The sequence below is a fragment of the Zosterops lateralis genome (assembly GCF_965231275.1).
Source record: "Zosterops lateralis genome assembly, chromosome: 5".
NCBI lineage: Eukaryota > Metazoa > Chordata > Aves > Passeriformes > Zosteropidae > Zosterops > Zosterops lateralis.
The window spans coordinates 46,300,062-46,319,393 of record NC_139766.1 but is presented as its reverse complement, the minus strand read 5'-3'; the positions used below and the strand labels follow the sequence as shown (position 1 = coordinate 46,319,393).

General features: G+C 42.4%; 1 protein-coding gene across 3 annotated transcripts; it reads left to right on the top strand.

Annotated features, from left to right (window-relative positions):
• Window positions 1–1,277: 1,277 nt before the first annotated feature.
• Window positions 1,278–18,412, top strand: FAM241A (family with sequence similarity 241 member A). 3 transcript variants are annotated; one of them, XR_014590028.1, is made up of 3 exons: window positions 5,936–6,210; window positions 9,943–10,046; window positions 14,675–14,783. XR_014590028.1 is itself a non-coding variant. In XM_083860772.1 (2 exons), exons 1-2 carry the CDS (start codon window positions 1,315–1,317, stop codon window positions 14,918–14,920), a joined length of 351 nt encoding a protein of 116 aa, XP_083716898.1. In that variant the 5' UTR covers window positions 1,278–1,314; the 3' UTR covers window positions 14,921–18,412. The 3 variants fall into 3 exon arrangements, 2 of the variants coding, with proteins under 2 accessions (XP_083716898.1, XP_083716899.1); XM_083860772.1 differs by lacking the exons at window positions 5,936–6,210; window positions 9,943–10,046 and adding an exon at window positions 1,278–1,419 and having other exon boundaries at window positions 14,675–18,412; XM_083860773.1 differs by lacking the exon at window positions 9,943–10,046 and having other exon boundaries at window positions 6,043–6,210; window positions 14,675–18,412.
• The last annotated feature ends 920 nt before the right edge of the window (window positions 18,413–19,332 follow it).

Genomic DNA, 19,332 nt, shown 5'->3' with positions numbered 1-19,332 from the left:
TTCAGGGCAAAGTGCTTTTGGCCTCCTTTCACCCTGGGGAGCAGACTGGGCCAGTTGTTCCATCAGGATGAGGAGCAGAGCAGAGCAGGGTGTGCAGAGCAGTGGCCACTTCCCCCAGTGCCCAGTCCTGGCTGTCCCTATGTTGGCCTCAGCCCCTGCAGCCAAACTGAGGGGCCTGGCAAGGGCAGTGGCTTGTGTATTGTCCCCCACTTATGAAGAACACTTGCTTGTAGCCTGAAGGTGTGACTATGCCACAGTACACAGAGTGATTCTTTGTGACTGTTTTAGATGTGCTACAGCTGGTTGTTGCCCAACAATAATGACAGGCAAAGCAAACAGCAGTTTGCTCCCCCAATTGCTTATGGAAGGAGAACCGAGCCAAGCATACCTGCCACCAATAGTGCATATGAACTGGATGAGGAGAAAAGATGCATAAGTATGACAGCAGTGGTCCCACCACACTGAAATCCAGCTCCACTTTCAGGCTATGTCCTTGCTGTACTGGGGTGGACAGCATGGATAAGGCGTGCAGGGCTGGCAGGAGTGAGGCCTCCTTACAGAAGGGCAGGGGTGCTCAAAGCAGGAGCCAGGCACACCCTGTGCAGAGGCACTTCATTAACACAGAATCAGAGAATCTCTTGGAAAAGACCTTTGCGATCACTGACTCTGTTAACCCAGCACTGCCAAGTTCACCACTGACCCGTGTTCCTACGTGCCACATCTGTGCATCTTTCAACACCCCTGGGGACGGTGATTTCACCTGGGCAGCCTGTTCTAATGCTTGGCCACCCTTTCAGTGAAGAATTTTTTCCCTAAAATCCAATGTAAACCTTCCCTGGCATTGTCCATCTTCGGGGTCTGCTGGTGTGTATTAATTCCTTTTAAAGAACAGAAGACATGATCCAAACAGCTTGGGAAGAGCGAGGCCAGTCTTTGCTCTCCCCTGAGGGAGGAACAGCAAAGGCCACACCTCACACGGCCAAGGGACACACCGACGGGGACTGGTGCTAAAATCAACGCTTTATTAACACCTGGCACTTCCTGCTTTCAACAATAGCTTTAGAGATCGGCGGCTTGGGGTGGTTTCTTTTCCGCTCTGACGAGGCGCAGCCGGCAGCAGGAGGTTCCCCGCCCCGGGCCCCTCATCCCCTCACGCCCGTGGCCTCCCCCCCTCCCGCGGCGCCGCCCTCCCTCCGTTCCTCCCTCCCTCCCTCAGTGCCGCCGCTCCCCCGGACCCCGTGACGGGCCCGTCCCGCCCCGGCAGGCGGGAGCGCGGGGAAGGCTTGGTCCCGCTGGGCTGTGCTGGGAGCAGCCATGGGCTCGGCGGCACAGCTCCCGCCGCCGCCGCCGCCGCCCGGGGAGTGCGAGCGGGAAGCGGGGCCGGCGGCCGCCCGGCAGCGGCGGCGCCCGGAGGAGCAGGTGGGTGCCCGCCCGGGAGGGGTCTGGGAGGGCGGGCCGAGGCTGCCCCCGCCGCCGGGCGACAGCGGAAAAGCGGAGACGCCTTTTGGTTATTCTCCCGTGGCATTCCCGGTGCAGCCCACCCGTGCGAGCCGCTCCCGGGTAACGCTCCATTGCGGCGGGGCTTATGCAACCTGCGTGGGGCTGCCCACGCCTGTGCTAGAGTATCCCTGGGGTATCCCTGGGGTATCCCTGGGGTATCCCGCCGCTGGGCCCGCCTGAGCCCCGGTGTTCCCTCCGGGACGCTTGGTCCGCCTGGAGGAAAATGGGAGCAGCTGTACTCGGGTAGTCCCGGCGCGGCATCCACATGTGTCCCGCTGGAAATAACCGGGGTGCTTCTGCCATCCCTGGAATTCCCCCCCAGTAGTTCAGCTCTTGTATTCGTTCGCTTGAGTATTTTAAGCTTATAGTCTCTGTGATACTTATGAAACCTAATGTATTGTAATTGGATAATTGGAGAAGAACACCAACTCTTTTTTTTTTTTTTTGGCTGCTTCAGGGTTTATATTTTTTATGGCATGGAAGTGGGATTTTTCCTTCAGGAGCCGTTTCCCCATTGTTAGCTGTAAACTGCCTTTCCAGGCGCTCTTTTGTTTTGCAGACAGCATCGTCCCGGTGTTTAGACAAAGGCAGCGCTCTTAATGCACCTTTATTGACGTTTCATTTAAAGGAAAAAAAGAACACAACCTTTTTCATGCACAATAGTAGGATGCAATGATCTGCTCTGAAATGTACCAGCGCTCATGATTGCACAGGGGCAAACAGAGCTGCGGGAGCGCATCCCTAAGGATGGTTTTGATTTGGTTAATCATTTTTCGTTGAAAATTCTTACAAGATGCTCTGCACTTAACCATAAATGGGCCATGTCACAGCTGCAATAGTTTAGTATTGGAAAGTGCCTGACATGACATCTTGAAGCGGGCCACTGTGAAAGATTCTGGTTCTTGAGAATTCCCTAAGCAAGTCAGCACATCTTCTTGCCCCTTTCTCTAGAAAAATGGGTCAGAGCAGGGCACACGCCTGAATGTAGGGTAGGTGAGGACAGATGCACCAAGGGAGGCTCAGAGTCCTCTCAATGTCCATGAGCCCTCCTGCAGGATGTCACAGGAGGCAAGTAAGGAATACTTGCTGGTTCTGCTTACTGTCCTCCCTAGAAAGAGAGGTTAAAAAGTTGCATCTGGTCATGTCGTGTATTACTGGGCTCAAACTGGTTGCAATTCCTCGCCAAGGAGCTTTTTGCTGCAGTTTACAGCTGCTTCTTAGCGACGGGTGTGTTGTGGTTTCAGGGGTTGGGGCAGGCTGAAAAGTCCCTTCCAGTGGTGCCTGAACACATTTCCAAATGAAACTGGTAAAGGTACTGCTTGTGTGGCCACAACCACTCTTGGCTGACAAACTCTCCGCTTTTCTCAAGCACAAGTAGTGATTCTAGCCCTTTCTGACAAGTTGGTGTAACAATAGGATAGCAGAAATTTTAAATAGGCCACAAGGAAGAAGGAGAAAAGCCTTCCTATTTATTGGATATGTTTCACTGTCATAGCACAGAGTGGTTTTTCTGCGTACTGAGGTGCAGTCAGCTGGGAAAATAGTAAACTAGATTTGGAAATAAGGATTATCACTTGCCTTTGTTTAATACACAGAGAGAATTTAGATATTGGACAAAATAACAGTAAAAATAATAATAATTGCATAAATAAGCAGTATTATTTTATTTTCATGTGTAGGGAAGACACAGGGAGTTGGTGGTACCTACACTTGCTGCAAACTTTTGACAGAACGTCTCAGATTCTCTTGTTCAAGAGAAGAACAAACTTGTAGCTTGATTTTGAGGGGCTCCTGTGTCAGCAAGCTTTGTCACGCTCTCTGCCTTTTTTGCTTTCATGAGTGTGTTCAGTTTTCTCTCAAAATAACCAGTTTCCCCTGCCCTTTTTTCTCTCATGGAGGAATTGTTGCTGATCTCTGCTGTTCCAACGGGCAGGGTTCCTGTTTCCAGGCTAGGTCCTTATTGGAGTCTCTCGTGGAGGCCCTGTGCTGTTGCTGTGTTTGCTGAGGGTATTTGCACTGCTAACACAGACTCTGGTCCTCAGCCTGTGTTTTCCTGTTCCCTGCTCTCTCCTGAGCTATAAATGTGTGTGCAACTTTAGTCATAGGTGCAATGCAAAAGAAAGGAGTCAAAATCTGCTTTGGTCTTGGTATAAATTCTTATTTCTCTCATCTGGTGTGAAGTAAAGCCTGCATGAGAGAAAATCCTTTGGCCTTTTTTGAGAGGGACTTTTAGGAGAGGATCTGGGGCTTTAAGCCTGGGTGTGATTTGGTTTTTCCCATTTCCTGCAAAGTAAACTGTGTAAGCTCATACCTCGTAACATAAAACTAAAAGAATACCTTCCTGACAAGCAGGACCTAAGTAAAAATGAGTACACCCTTTATTTATTTTTTTTTTTAAAGAAAGAATATTCTGTAGGAAATAAATCTATTTAATGCCACACCCTCTGGCTTAAATTTTTTTATTGAAGCTTGTTATTGTGTCAGCACAGGCATGCTTAATGAAATTACTGACAGGTACATTTTTGAAAGAATGGAAGGATATGTAACTAAGTGTTATACATAGCCTTTGAAATTCATTATTGCAATAGACTGTAGAATCTAATCACTTCTGTGATTAGATTTGAAAGCTGAACTGGATGATAATTTGATTTGTATTCTTTGTAGATTTGCATGCTAAAAGGTAATTACGCCTATTTTAGTCTTCAAAGCACTACAGGACCAAGGTAGTTTCTTCCACCTCTCCTGTATTTTGGTGCTGGGGTTCAGAAGAAGTAACTGAAGGCACCCAAAGATTCAGCTGCTCCTGAATCCATGGGAGTAGGTTGCTGGTTTGCCCCTCAAAGTCACATCTTTTTCCTAAAGGTTGATAATTATTAGTTAGACACGTAAATTGTCCTGTATTTTCAACATCATTAGAGATAAGGACCTCAAGCCTCCTTCTCTAACCCACTTCCTAAAATAGGTTGGCCACTGTCACATTACTGCATTCTAGTAAATCTCATCAACACCTATAAATTAAACTATGAAATAAGAATAGAAAAGTGCGAGTGTGTGTTAATAGAAGTTGATGCTGTGGAAGTCCTGCATTTGCATTGCCTGCATCCTGCACATGCCCTACAGCAGGACATGAGGTGATATTAGTGGGATGCACAGCACCCTGTCTGTCTATTGGGACTTTGAAGCCAAGCTGTGTGTCACAGTAGAGCTCTTGACAACTGTGGCACTGTGGTTGCCTTCTGTACTGAGAACTGTGGGCAGTTCCCTGTCTGGGCAAGAATGGAGTTTAGTTCCTTGTAATCAAAATCAAAGGCAATAACAAATTGGTTCAGTGAGGCCAGGATTTCCACATCATGCTGGTTTAGGATACACAAAATCCACAGTGCTGCTCAAGTGTAAAACCGAGGATTCTAGAAAATGTTTAAGTGCAGAGTTAATATGTACTACATGTATTTCCTTGTAGATTTATTAGCATAGACTATCACCTTTTCATTAACCCAAGTCTGTAAGCCTTTGGGATGTTTTATTATTATTTTGAGCAGTGTTTTATGGCTGTAAGTGGAGTATTCTATCTTCTAATAGATGGCTTCAGATTGAGAGGTGCTGTTACAAAAGGGCTTTGAGAATTGAGAACTTTGGTGAGGGGGTATGGGTGTCTTAACTAAGTTCAAGCCCTTAAGTTTTTTAGTAACTTTACAGTATCACTAGTATTTCTCCAGAATGAGGAGGATGAGCAGAAACAGAACTAGAGAATATATAAACAGAACTAGAGAAAATATGAACAGAGCTGTGGTATGCCTGGTGTAAAATCTTCACTAGACTGTGGTTGTGTGCTGTGTTTCTCAGAATGGTATCATTTCAGTTATAAGTCAGTAATGACCAAGAATGTTTTAAAGTACAGTTGTATACGTAGAACTTGTAATGCCTACGGCTGGAAACCTATTTCTAATTTATTCCACACTGAGATAATCTGAAAATTGTAGCTTTCTCCTGCTCACAGTTGTTGAAATTTGTTTCTGAATGAAGTCATGCTTGACAAGTAGGACTTAATCCCAAATTTGTTATGGCTCTACGCATAAATTAACTCTGTTACAGAGGTTAATAAATATAAAATAATAGATGATAATAGCTTTCTTAAAAGCATTATTAAGTTTTCTGGGGCTTAACAGCATTTGAAGAAAAAAAACCCAATCCTTCAAACATACCTGTAGCATCTACTATACATAGGATGTTATGCTCTGTTTGAATGATGGGAAGATCCCCTTTTCTTAAGGAAAAAAGTATTCTGGAGATAGAAGCGAATGGAAATATCCTCTCTTTAAAAAGCAAAATTAACAGCTGTTGCTTTTCAGCATGCCAGTGCATTTGATACCACGCTGAACGTATGGGGATCGCAAACCTTTTTGCTGAGTCAAGCTGACCAGTTTTTGTGGGGAGATAGAGAGCGTGCTAAAGGCAATCCTGCCTCTGATACATTGCAGCTCTGTTAATTATCAAAGAGAGGGAACAGCCTTGCCCTCCCAGCCGTGGGTGTGATAAGGAGTGAGTTAGCTGGTAGAGAGTCAGTTGGTGTTTGCTGGCTGTGCTGTGAGGAGGAAGGGACAGGAGGTCATGTTAGGGACAGGAAGGAGCAAGTTCAAACGGCACAAGGAAGAGAGAAGGAGCCAAAACCGTGTGGAGTTGCCCAAGGGAGTTGCCCATGGGAGGGAAAAGGTATGAGAGACTTCCAGGTAACAAGGTGCTGACAGTTGAAGCTTTCTGAAGTTTTACTAAAGCATTCTGAGTGTCATGACTGTCTTGACAATGACAAGTTTTAGTGGGGACCCCGATAAATTAAATCCAATGGAAATTAAATGTTGCAGGTGTAATGAAAAAATGGATTAGATACTACATTTGATCTAGTCTCTAAAATAGCAGTATGGATAGAGTCAAGTTACAGGGACAGTAGCAGGAACATAAAGAGTGTAAGCAGCATCCTGAAGTGGGGGACTCAGTAGATCTTGACATGGGGGCAGGGTGGTTTCCTCTCTAATGGACCCTCCTCTGCCAGGTTACTGTCTTTCACACTTTCTCATCTGGTGCTGTATTAGTGGGGAATTTACTCCTGAAATTATGGCACTTTTTTGGTCTTTATTAAGGGAAGCTTCTATTCTTTTTGAAGCTATCTCTGGTCCACTCATACACAAGTTAAAGTATCTGGAAAAGCCTTTTCATCTCTTTGACGCAAAACTTCTCCTGGTGTTTCAGAGTTTGTTCCAGCAACTGTTGATTCTAAACTTGAGTTGCTGTGAAAGCTGACTAGAGGGAATCCAGCAATGTTGCTTTTTTTATGTTGTTGCTTGTTTCTATAGAAACATCTTGTCTCAATTTTATAAATGACTTCTAGAATCGTGTTGTAAAATGCATGTTAACCCAATCCTTGGTTTACAGTCTTTTGTTTAAACTTCTTCTAAGTATGTCACTTCTATTGGTAGCTGCTGTAAAGTACATCTGGTATTAAGAATTTCTCTAGTTTTCTTGCATTTGCTTCTTTTTCCCCGAGTAAGAAGTTAAACTTAGTTTTTTTCTGTCTTGTGTTTCATCTGGAATTGATTTTATTTTTTTTTTCATTTCCCAATCTATTGATCTTTTCATAGTTAAATATCAGATCAAAATTAGCCTAGAGAAATGAACCTGGTTGGTCATTGTTGTTTCTTTTTTTCTCTCCAGACAGCTGAAATTAATTTTGTTATCTTTTATAGTCTGTTGGCTGAATATCAAGATCTTTTTACTGCTTACATTTACAAGGTTAAATACTAATTGTTAGTTTTATGCTAGCAAAGGATGCAAAGGGATACCAGTCTCTTGCTGTAATAAAGAGGAAGAAAATCAGAAACATTTCCAATAAAATCATTTGTCCTTCTTAAGGCAAATTTCACTTTCTTTTAATTAAGCGTAAGATATCTTTTAAGTACAAGAAAGCAGGGTGAGATCCTGATCAGATGGCAGGTGTTACTCGTAATGAAACTGTTTTGCATATGTGGAGGAGTAGGAGGCAGAAAGGCGTCACCCACCAGGCCAGTGTGTCAGCAGGCTTTGTGCTGGTGCCCTGCAATGGGGTGAGGCTGTGGATTGCACAGAGAGGAGGCAACCAGCTGGGAACCTGCTCTTGGCTGCAAATCTCCTGAGCCTGTCCATGGCAATACACTGGGTGGTCCTATGGCTGAGTACCAGTGAGATTGGATCATTCAGTCCCTCAGGACGTCCATGTCTGGCTACCCAACTATTAAATATTTGTAGCTGTGTGTTGTGTTGGCTGGTGTTTCCCTATCTGCACCCAGCAGAAGTTGGTCTCTTATTCTGGAGGGGAGGGAACTTGTGATTTCTTCCATCCTGGTGTCTGTCATCTGCTTACTTTCTTCTCTCTCTTTTTTTTTTTTTTCTTTTTTTTTTTTTTTCTCTCTTGAGAGTGGTCTCAAAGTATTTTCAGTTTTAGTTTGCATCTTCTAAAAAAGATAACTCTGACGTACTCTCTTCTGAACATTAACATCCCAACTTACTGAAAAATACTCCTATGTTTTTGAAAGTAAGCTTGTTCTTAAAGTCACATCTCACTGGCTTTTTTGACATTTAGGTGTCCGTGGGCTTCAGATAGCAGACACACCACCTGTTCCCTGGAGTAAAAATAACCACGACTGGAGTAAAATAGTGAGCAGTTAAATACTGCAGGGAAAACATCTTACTTGGAAAAAAAATGAAGTGTGCAGATGGGCATGTAAATGTGATATCTCTGCATTTCTTTATTAGAAGGTTGGGGTTTTTTAACATCTCATTCAGAAGTCATCCCTGTATTCTTTATTACAGAGGGGTTTTAACAATTCATTCAGATGCGATTAAACACGTACTTGCTATGAAACTCAAAAGGGATTTCTTTTCTATGTAATATGAAAATAATTCTCTTAAATATGCCATTCCTTTTTTTCTTTTATAACGGTATACGTGATAAATTGTGATCTGAGGTATGTCAAACAATTTGGAGGCACTGCTGCTTTTCTGTGTTGGAGGTGAACATTGTGTATACCTTTGTGTTCTCTCTCATAGCTTTCTTTGCCCAGCAGCACTTTTTTGATTGTAAAATCATAAGCTTTTACCTAGAGAGTAGCTATTTTCCCAATTCGTTGGCCTTTTCTCCTCCATTGTTGGAGTTCAATGTTTGTCTAATGCCTTTTCAGGCAGTACATGCAAGAAAAGAGGTAATTATAGACTTGTACTCAGTCTGGTGCTGTTGTTAAGTCTGTGGTGGGAATTTTTCAGGTTTTTTGAGTAAGAGAAGACTGTTGAGGTTTCTTCTATTCATTAGTCATGACCAAATAGAAGAATGCTACTTGGTTTACTTTAATGGACCTTGTACCTTCAGAGTGGTTGAATGGATGGGGGTTTTTTAACAAAGCATCCTGAATCTTCATATAGAGCAGATTCCTTGTGTTCATCTATTCCTTCCTCTCACAGAGCAAAGGCTCTTGAACTTTATCCAATTATTTCACTCAAGTCAGTTGCTTGGGGTGTTTTTTCCACACATACACAAAAATCCCAAACTAAACATACCATATCAAGATTTTTAGGCTAAGTGTGGAAAACTGTGGATGAAGCTGCCTGAAAACCTTTAACTATGCCTATTTTCCATGCAGCCACATCAGAGGTCAGGTTACAGAACTGAAACTTGTGTTTACTTTAGAGCTGTTCAGTCCTCCCAGCAGAAAAAAAATAAATGTTAAATCTGTGCTCCCATTCTATTTTTGATTAGCCACAGGAGAGTAAGTTCTCAAGTGTGTCCCCCTTGGGTCCATTTGTGTTCTGTTTCCTCCAAGAGCAAGGCAGATTTCTTGGTGTGATCTGCAAATGGTCAGGTGCAGGAACTGTGTGCTCTCAGCAATTTGAAGGGAAAAGACCATAAACGGGCTACATTACACATAGGAGATGCAGACAGGATCAGTCATAGGCCATTGTGAAAAGTTCAGTGTTAACTTTATCCTTCTCTCCTAGGAAATAGCATATGACTCACTGCAAAGATGGCTTCTTTCCGGGGGGAGGATATTCTGACGTGATCTCATGTTTCACTGCCTGGTCAAAGCACCCTTTGATAGGAAGGGGGTAAGCAAGAAGAAGATTGTCCTGTCAAACTGGTGTGGCACAGAGAGACACTCAGCCTGTGCTCGTGACATACCATGTGTTTTCCTGAGTTTAGGAAGCAGTGAGTTTCAGTGAATGTGTGGAAGTTTGCCATAAGCAGGGGTAGTTAGTGGTCAGAACACAGAGAATTTTGTGTGTTGTGTTGATGACAAACATAACTGGAAAAGCCACAACCGGATGTTAGTTGGGATCAGTAGGATGAGTAGGACTTTACCTTCTTTGTTGTTTTAAAGCTAGTCAAGGAAAAGATTCAGTTACATGGGGATTTTGTTTCAGAAGCACTTCAGGGATGTAGGAGCATCAGCTGTTCTGGAAGCAGACAGAACTTGGCACTTAATAGCTCCTCTGCGACCTCCGCTTAGGATTTCATTCTGAAAAAGGTAATTTTATGGCATCCTGCATCACATCTGCAAGGGCCTGTCATGGTTCTTCTTGAAGCATCAAAGCCCCGAAGTCATTTGGCCTTAACAGAGAGGAAAATTTAGTTCCAGGCTTCAGTATAAAAGGTTTTCCGAGTTTGGATCTTCACATTCTGCATTTCTCCCAGTAAACAGTGGGAGACAGCAGACTGTGGCTTTGCTGATGAAAATGTGCCATTTTGAATATGGAGGGAAATTTTACAGTACCAAACATCTGAAAAAAACAGAGGAAATGAGGTGGGAACCTGCAGGTACCAGTGGGTTTGTGAAGGATATTGTGCTGAGCAGCGGAGCAGATCAGATGTTTCCCTTTCTGTTCTGTACAATAACTCTGTTTTTAACTTTAAATAATTTAAAATAAAAAATTAGAAACCAAATTCAAAATTGAGTATGGAGTGCTGCAAGCTCTGAAGCCCTCAGCACAGAAAAAAACATGGACCTGCTGGATTGAGTCTGGAAGAGGGCCATGAAGATGCTCAGAGATGTATGAAGATGCACCTCTCCTGTTAAGACAGGCTGAAGGCATTGGGGCTGTTCAGCCTGAAGAAGAGAAGGCTCCAGGGAGCCATTATAGTGTTTTCCAGTGCCTAAAAAGAGACAACTGGAGAGGGACTTATTGCAGGAACATGTAGAGATAGAACATGAGGGAATGGTTTCAAACTGACAGAGGATAGATTCAGACTAGGTCATCCCAGTAAGTCTAAAATAAAATTATATTGATATAAAATTAATTTAAATTACAGTAAGAAGTAATTCATTACAGTAATTTCATAAGAAACATTAGGTTAGGAAACAAATGCAATCAGCATTTCTAATACATTCTGGTTTAGACTTATTCACTTAGGAAAGCCTCGTTCTCCTTTCTCCTTCAGGAATAATGTATTTGGTGAGTGTCTTTCGGCCAGTTGGAGGAAGGGGGGAAGAGAATTCTAGTCTGGGAGGCAGTGCTGCTGTTCCTCTTTTTTCCAGAGATATTTTGGGCATGTATTACTCTATATCCATCTAGATCTCTGGCTGCACTGCTGTTCCCCAGTCCCTCTGAATTTCTTCATCACTCCTGTGTTTCAAAGAGTGAGGAAAAGCAAACAAATGAATGTAGATGAAGTGGCCCTCTTGCATTCCCTCCTGAACTCTGTAGCAGATTAAGTCGGGGAGTGCCCCCTGCATGGCACCTGTTAATTATGAGGAGAAGAGCAGCTGGGAAGGGCCTGGAAAGCATGTTTTCTCTGGGGCTAGTACAGATCAAGAAATTCCTTCTGCTCCCTCCTGATACACAATTGATTCTTTAAAGTTATGAAGCCTAGGCTGGGCTGTTGATTTTTTTTTTTTAAACTAGCAACTTTGAAACGGGCACTTCTGCTTTTACAGGAGGAAGCTCTGGTTTTGCAGAGGCAAGGGGGTGCAGCTGCTTGGAGTGGGTACATTTCTCTCTGCGTTTTGTCTGTTTTGGTAGTGTCTGTCTAGCTTCAGGCTGATTCAGCAAGAATAGTATGAATATAGCCCTATGAAAACAGTACAGTAAAAATTAAAGAGTCAGCTGGGAACTGTGTGTTCACTGAAGACGGCCAATTCTAAAATTGTTTAGAGAAGTATTTTTTAATGGAAAAAAAAATGATAACTTGGTTCTGAAGTTATGATTTGAGAGCTATGGCTCATATATGGGACTGCATGCTGGTTTACTGTTTGTTGCCCTGAAAATTAGTGAGAGAAATTCTAGCTGCAATGTTGAAGCTTATTTATTATTCCTTAGCAGTTTGGAGTATTGTAACATTACTGGCATTTGCCCTAAAGGTTCTGTTTTAGCTACACCTCTGAAGAAATGTATTTGTCCAACATGCGAAATATTTTTCAATAGTAAAGAAAAATATGCCATAAGTGTTTCATGAGTGTTCATCTGTTCTCAGCTTCACTTGCTTTTTGCTGAGTTGCCTGAAGCAAGATATACTTAGCCTGAATTAACTGAAGCAGACTTTGAAGTCTTGAGAATTTCCATGATCATTCTGAAAGGTTTTGTAAGCTATTGAAAAATATTTGGAAAAATAACTTGACGCTTGTTCCGTAATTAAACATACGCTTGTCAGTCTCTGTGCCTGGCAGCTCCCTGTGTGTAATCGCTTTAGAATCCATGAATCTACCCTTGTTTGAGAAGGTGAGGGAGGGGTAATGAAAAAATCAAAGCTACCTGGACAGCCTAAGTGAGATGGAATTCAATGTTTACCTTGTTTAAGAGTCAGTGTGCAACTTCTTGCTGTTTGCTTATCAAAGCAAGCGGGGCTGCAATCTGTGTGTCCTACAGCTGCCTCATACCAGGAAAGACATTGCTGGCATGGACACGTGTGGTTAATCCTGCTTAACCTGGTGGGAGCTGCAGAGGAGCTTGCAGACCTGTGCCTGCTGGCAGCCTCTTGGCCAGTGCTGCACTTGCTCAGTGTGAAGGCTTCCAGGACCTTGCTGAGTACCCCTAACGAGCCAGGGCCAGAGAAGTGATGTGTATGTTTTCCCCCTCCTGGCTGCCCTGGCCATGGCTAGAAAATGTACCGATTCCTCAGCTGTTCTGTCAGAAGTGGTCTTTGCAAGGCTTGACGTGAGCTGTGCTCTGATCCTCTCCACCATCATCTGTCACCTGCTCCTTCTGGTCTCTGCATGCAGGAAGCAAATAAATATATTTTCCCTTCCCAGCACATCCCTTCTCTTTTCCTCTAGTTGTTGTGATCAGTGTACACTTAGACTAAGAGTCTGTTTGTCTCCCTGTGCTCTTTGGGAATGGAGGGATAAGAGTTCCATTGTGTTCCCAGCCCCACTGACTTTACAGGCAATCACAAGAGGCTCTGCTTTTCCAGAAGAGACTGATCTTGAAACATTGGGGTTATTGATGAGTTAATGTTTCTTTGAATTAAATAAAGCACAGTTAAAGTCAAAATGCTGAAGGAAGTCCAGTAAGGTGGGGAAAACAACCTGGGTCTCTGAAGTGAGCTGAAAAGAGGCAAGGGAGGGTCTCTCTCTGCATAACCTCCAGTACTGCAGTTTTCCCCTCTTGGGCTCTTCTGTAGAACCACAGAGTGAACAGAATATTAGTTATGAATTAGTTATGAACACATTACTATTTAGGCTTCCTGCACCTGTCCCTTTATGGGATTCAGTACTGAAGCTTAAACCAGACTCTTTATGAATAAGTAAATAAAATTTAAAAAAATCCAGGTACTTTCAGCTGGGGGACTGTTGGGTTTTTTTTCTTTTTTTCAGCAGCAGCTGTAGAGCTTTACTCAAATCATTCAGCCACCAGGTTCTGCCTGGTGTCCTAAAGTCTGCCTTAGAGAAACAATATTGGCTTCCTTTGGTCTTTGCTGGATGTTTTTCTGTAAGAATGGTAATTCACTTCGTTATTTGCTCTTAAATGGAGAGCCTTGCACTGGTGTGGAAGGGAGTTTCTGTTTCGCTACCACAGCCATGCCATGGAACAAGGGATGCAGAATATCATTTATCCTTGAAGATGGAACATGTTTGCTTTGAATCTGGGAGTAGACTAATTGCACATAGAGCTTGCGAGCAGTTTATAGGACCTATTGATCAGTTGACTGAATTATTTATGAGTACCTGCACGTGTTTTCACTGCTGCCTAACAGAAGCATTAGAAAACTCATGTTCCTCATCTTGAAAGCATGTTTGCCCTGTCATATCCAAACACAAGGCAATAAGGTTTTGTGCAAAGAATCTCTGGATACGGGAAGAGAGATGGGATCTCAGGCTCTAATCTAGTTAAAATTTACATGTTTACATGAAACATTCATGTTTTCTGCAGTGATATTTACCTGTGGCATCTCCATTTAAAGACTGACTGAAGTGATATTTACCTGCAGTGATGTCTACCTGTGGCATCTCCATTTAAAGGCTGACTTCTGCCTTCCTATGCATTTTCTCTGCCATTTTTTATTTCACAAAAAGTCCAGAATTTGTTTCTTCTTCCCTTTGCTTTTTTATACCACCACTTTGCATCTGTGCAGTTCTTGGGTCTGTCTTCCTTTGCCTGACTTGCATGGCTTCCTACATCGACATCAGGACAAGTGTTTATCACTTTCTTAGTCGGATCCAGTCCCCTTCCTTTTAGCAGTGATTAGTAGCCCTTCAGTTCCCTGGGCTTCAGTGCAAAATACTTCACAGTTCATGTTTAATAGTTTGATATCATTCCTTTAGTTCTGGAGATGTTCTGGAAATAATTCAGCCAAATCCCTCCCCGAAATTAGAGGCATCTCATTCCATTGTGGTTGCCCTGACAACCACAGGCAGGTTGCACAGGTAAGATGTATGACCTGCAGGAGAGTTTTACACCTCCTCTAGAGTAGCATCTGGAGGGGAGGGAGGCTGTCATGTATTTGTAGCACCACCTCAGATGTCCCAGGTTTGGACTAATGACAGTATTGTACCAAGGTCACAAGCTACGTAGCATTTTCAATCTCTTGATTAAAGGAGTAGATTCCTCGCATGTTATATCTTAGTTTTATGCATTCAGATAGAAACAGATGAGAGACTTGTTCAGAATCACAGTAGTAAAATTGTACAACATGTTTCCTCTTTTTGTCTTCCCTCTGCAGGTCCACCAAGAGCAAAGGAACCACACCACAGAACCTGTGATAGATGACTATAAAAAGATGGGGACTCTCTTTGGAGAACTAAACAAAAGCCTTATCAGAATAGGCTTCACAAGGATGTACTTTGGAGAACGGATAGTAGAACCTGTAATAATTATATTCTTCTGGGTTATGCTCTGGTTTCTTGGCCTACAAGCTCTTGGACTGGTGGCTGTTCTGTGCCTTGTCATTATTTATGTACAACAGTAAAATTTTATAGATACTATTTGGATTATGTATTTCAACACTGTCACTATGTCAGTGGATTTATGTGTTTAAGTAAATGGTGGTATATCAAAAGCTGCAATGCTTCAAATTGCTGAACTTCTGATGAGGGGGACTAAAATCACATTTTAAGCCGAATCAGCAATGCCCTACTACATCTTTGAGGGGGAAGAAAGGAGATGTTTGTAATATAATGGTGTGAAATGTACTGTTTTCTGCACTCTTGGGGCCTTAAAGGATTGGCTTTTCTTTTTCCCCTCCCCTCTCTCCATGTTCTTGCTTTGTGTAGTGAAAATTTCATGTCTGATTTTAAGAGGATACTTGATGTGAGTGTTCTGTTTCACTGCTGAGGGGGGCTCATGTGCTGTTTGTTCCCTGAATCTGCATAGTTTGATAGTGTTTTGCTGAAAAGCTAAATCTGCACAAGAGAGGTTTGGTAGCAAACCTTCAGTGACAGACATTTGTAAGATGAATACAATTTCCAGACACAAAAGCAGCTTTGGTTGGTGTAGTTTATATAGTAAGCTCTCCCCCAGGAAACAAGCTGTACCAGAAAAATGCCCTGATACTAATGTTAGTGACTTCACACAGGACTTGAACTGTTGTTTAGGAGAAATTGCAGTCCTACATTGGCCAGGGGGTCTAATGTAGCACTGCCTTGTTTTTTGGAAATGTACTCAGCTCCTGCTGCTGTTTTTCTTCCTTTATTTTTTGTACTTGCTCTTTCCCCCAGCCCTCCTTTTTAAGATAAATATTTGGATAATTCATGAGGTTTGTAGGTAGTTCCAGCTGCAGTGTTGGACACTTGCCATTCCAGACAGCAGTGCTAGAATGTTGTCTGCTTCCTCTGGGTGGTGTAAGAAATGGCTGAACAACCAGCTATCAGAACAGAATCATATCAGAATATGCTTCCCGTATTTGCTGCAGTGTGGGCCCACACAAGCTAACACTTTGTACACCTAAACAGACTGGACCTGTTTCCTCATGCAAGGCAAGAATGGAGTTGACCAGGTGGTCATTTTATTTAGTAGTCTTAACTGGTTCCTTTCCATTCTAGGCAGCAAAAATGCCTACCTATAGGTATTTATCATGGGCCACATAACCTAGAGAATAGGTTCTATAGATTCAGGAGTGTATGCAAAATTCACTCAGCTCCCCAGTAACCACCCTAGGCATGTGCTGGGTATTCCCAAGTTCTCTTCTTCTTGTGAAGAGAAACAGAAAAATGGGACAGAATCTTTACCAGTATTACTGCTAAATAGGCTACCAATTTAATATTTGCTGTATATTACTTTTAGCAAGAAACTTAATTGCAAAATTGGCTTCATCTGTGGTAGAGTGAAATTACGTATTTGCTCAAAGAGATGTAATAGGAGATGTGAAATTTACAGAAAATTACTTAACCTTTTGCAGTGACTTTTTTCCTAAATGTTTTTACAACAATAAATTAAGAAGAAGATGCTGTCTTACTCAAAGACTTTTAACATTAAGGGAGAGCTCTCTACAGTCCCAGTCCTGCAACTCAAGTCCAGTTTTATTCATGGATCACTTTGTCTGTTAGGCTCTGTTTCCAGGCCTCCTGGCCCCAGTTCTTACAGACTTTCCTGTTAGGGAAATAATTGTTACTTAGGCAGTGAATGTGAAAGCCCAGCTCCTCTAGAGTCTTTTGTACTGAAATGCCATCTCTAGATGTGTCTCTGTGCTTTTCTAATGAACAAGTAGTATCCTTCTGAGGAGGCAGGTCACCTCTCTGGATCTTCAGATGACTCCATGTGGATTCAAGAGACTGCTGAACCAGAAGGACTGCAGGACACTGAGAGTGAGGCCCAGGCAAGCTGTGTTGATTGGCACCTGGTTAATGCTGGTGGCAGGGAAACATTGGACAGCAAAAGGTGTTTCTGGATACGGGAAGTTTTATTGTTCACAACTTGAAGTCCCAAAGCAAACAGCAAGTACAGGCTGAGCTCAGAGCCAGGAGCTCTACACTCAAAACTGCCTAGGGGAAAGCTTTGGGTTTGTTTCAAGGCCCCTAGAAGGAGAACATCTGTTTACATCTTTGCCTATTTGTATAGATAGAATGATGGGTTATGTGTATTCTCCTCCTGTATAAGGGCTATATTACAAAAGCGTCCTGTTGTTAAAAGTAAAACCAAAATTCGTTCTTTCTTCCCACAATCCAGTTACTGTACAAAGGATCTCATCTAATTACTTTCATCCCACAGGAAAGAGTGTGTCTGTGATATCCTTGTTGCAGTAGTTCTCTTGTGTAAAGACGATGTGCTGTGAGGTGGCATGTGGTATTTCCTTGAAGTGGTGATTTTGTTCTGTACATAAGGAAGGAGGAACAGTGAACCAAAAGTGTGACCAACAACTTCAGTGAGAACATTGTTTATATGCATGTGACCTTTCCGTATGAGCAGAACTGTGACTGTTGCACTCATGAATCCAGTTCAGTTGTTTGTTCAATGTTCATGTTTGTGTACATGTACTCTGGGGAACGGTAGGGTAGCTCTGGGGCTGAGATTGTGTTTAGTAAATGTCTTAGGTGGTTTCTCTTAAAGATAACTATGTCTTGTTCTTTATAGAAGTTCTGCATTTTTAAAAACGTGAAAAAATAGTGCTAGTGGTGTAAGGTTGGCTGAAAATGGACAAAGAAGAATGCATTGCATGGACGATCCCCCTCTCCTGTTTGGTTTCGTACATTCCCTTGTATATAACAATTTGTACTGAAGCGTCTCTCCTAATTTTGTGCCATTACTGTACTATGTCCCTCTAATTTGCAGGGAAGGCAGGGGAGGAGCTGAGGAAAAAGAGGAGCTGGGATAGGATCAGACATAAAGAATGGGAAGTGGAATGTGGTGAAACAATGTGTATATGTGTCCAAAGAAATCTTATCGTAAATGTGTGCCAAAAGTGAGGGGGGAATGGGTGAACAGTCCTTGCTTATGTTCTTTATTCCATTCAGACATAATAGGAAAGCAAAGGAAGCACCAAATGTTCAAATGATGTCTCTAGCTAAAAAAGCAGGAGGTTAATTTTAAAAAAGAAAAAGACAATTTCACTGTTGTTCATATAATAAAAATTGATAATGTTATTTATGCTGTTACTTATTATTATTGATAGAACCGAAAGCACCTTTATGCATCTGTGTGTAGGACTGTGTGAAAGGTTTATGTTCCTTAAATCTGTGTTAAATAACAACATAATTTCTGTTAGTCAGTGTGACATTGCAAGCATTTTACATAACCTCCATTTTTTAAGGGATGGACTCTTCAGTACTGTTTCACATCTGCCAAATGCATAAATGGCTGAAATAGTGTGTATAGAGAAGCTCTGCAAGAGGATCTTGGAGAACCCTGTTTGCACTGAAACATCATCACATCAAAACTGTCCATCTAAAAAGGAAAAAACTCTGTATTGAATGAATCCTATGGGAAGCACTTTGTTACTCTTTCTAATAAAAGGTATTGCCATCAATGAGTTCTGTGAATTCTTTGTGGTGCTTTGTTCAAAGGTTCTTTGATCCTTTCAAAATGTCATGGTAGGCCCAGATGAAATGGGAGATTGTTCAGATATCCACTGAAATCAGTTAACTTGCAGCTAGTAGAGACAAAAACTGCAGTGCAGGTGCTGAATAAACTGCATCGCGTCTCTGTGGTTGCATGCAGCAAGTTGTACTAAACTAAAAGAAAATATATAGTAGAGCTAGATCTTAACAAATAGTGGCAATGTTATGGTGTAAAGTAGATTTTATTTCATAGCCTATATTTTGCATCCAGAGCAGCCTCTGAAGGGAACCAGATGTAGTCAGGGGTGTGAAAAATCCTTTGAAGTGACAATTGCTGTACCACAGAAAGGTCTGGGTGTTTTCAGTTGGGTTTTTTTTTAGGTACACATAGAACATTATGTGGTTCAAAACAAATCTACTTCAAACTCTTGTTTTGTTTTGCTCCTGCAGGTCAGAAAGGCATTCGTTCTGCCACATGCAGCAGACACTTAAATGTATCTCTGTTGCTCAGGATGCCCAGTGCATTAAGCAGTTTATGGTTTTTTTAAAGTAGCAAAGTTGAATTTTAGTCCTTTAAGCTCTTACTGGTGAATGTGCATAAAAGAAATAAGGCTCATCCCTGAATAAATTCAAGCCTTCAGGTTTCATTTCACTTAAAGCATCTTTGTCATGCCTTTTATAGGGTGCATGTGAATTCAAAACAGGCTGTATTTGATTCTTTACATCCTGGGTTTTACTCTAGGGTTTGGGAACTTTACTTAGCCTCTCCCCTCTGCCAGAATTGACAGCTTTATCTTCTTTGTCCATTCCTCCTTTCACTCTGGCATTTCCTTCTCTAGAGGTGTTCACTTTGAACAGTCTCTGTGCCAAGGGTTCAGGCTTTTTCATC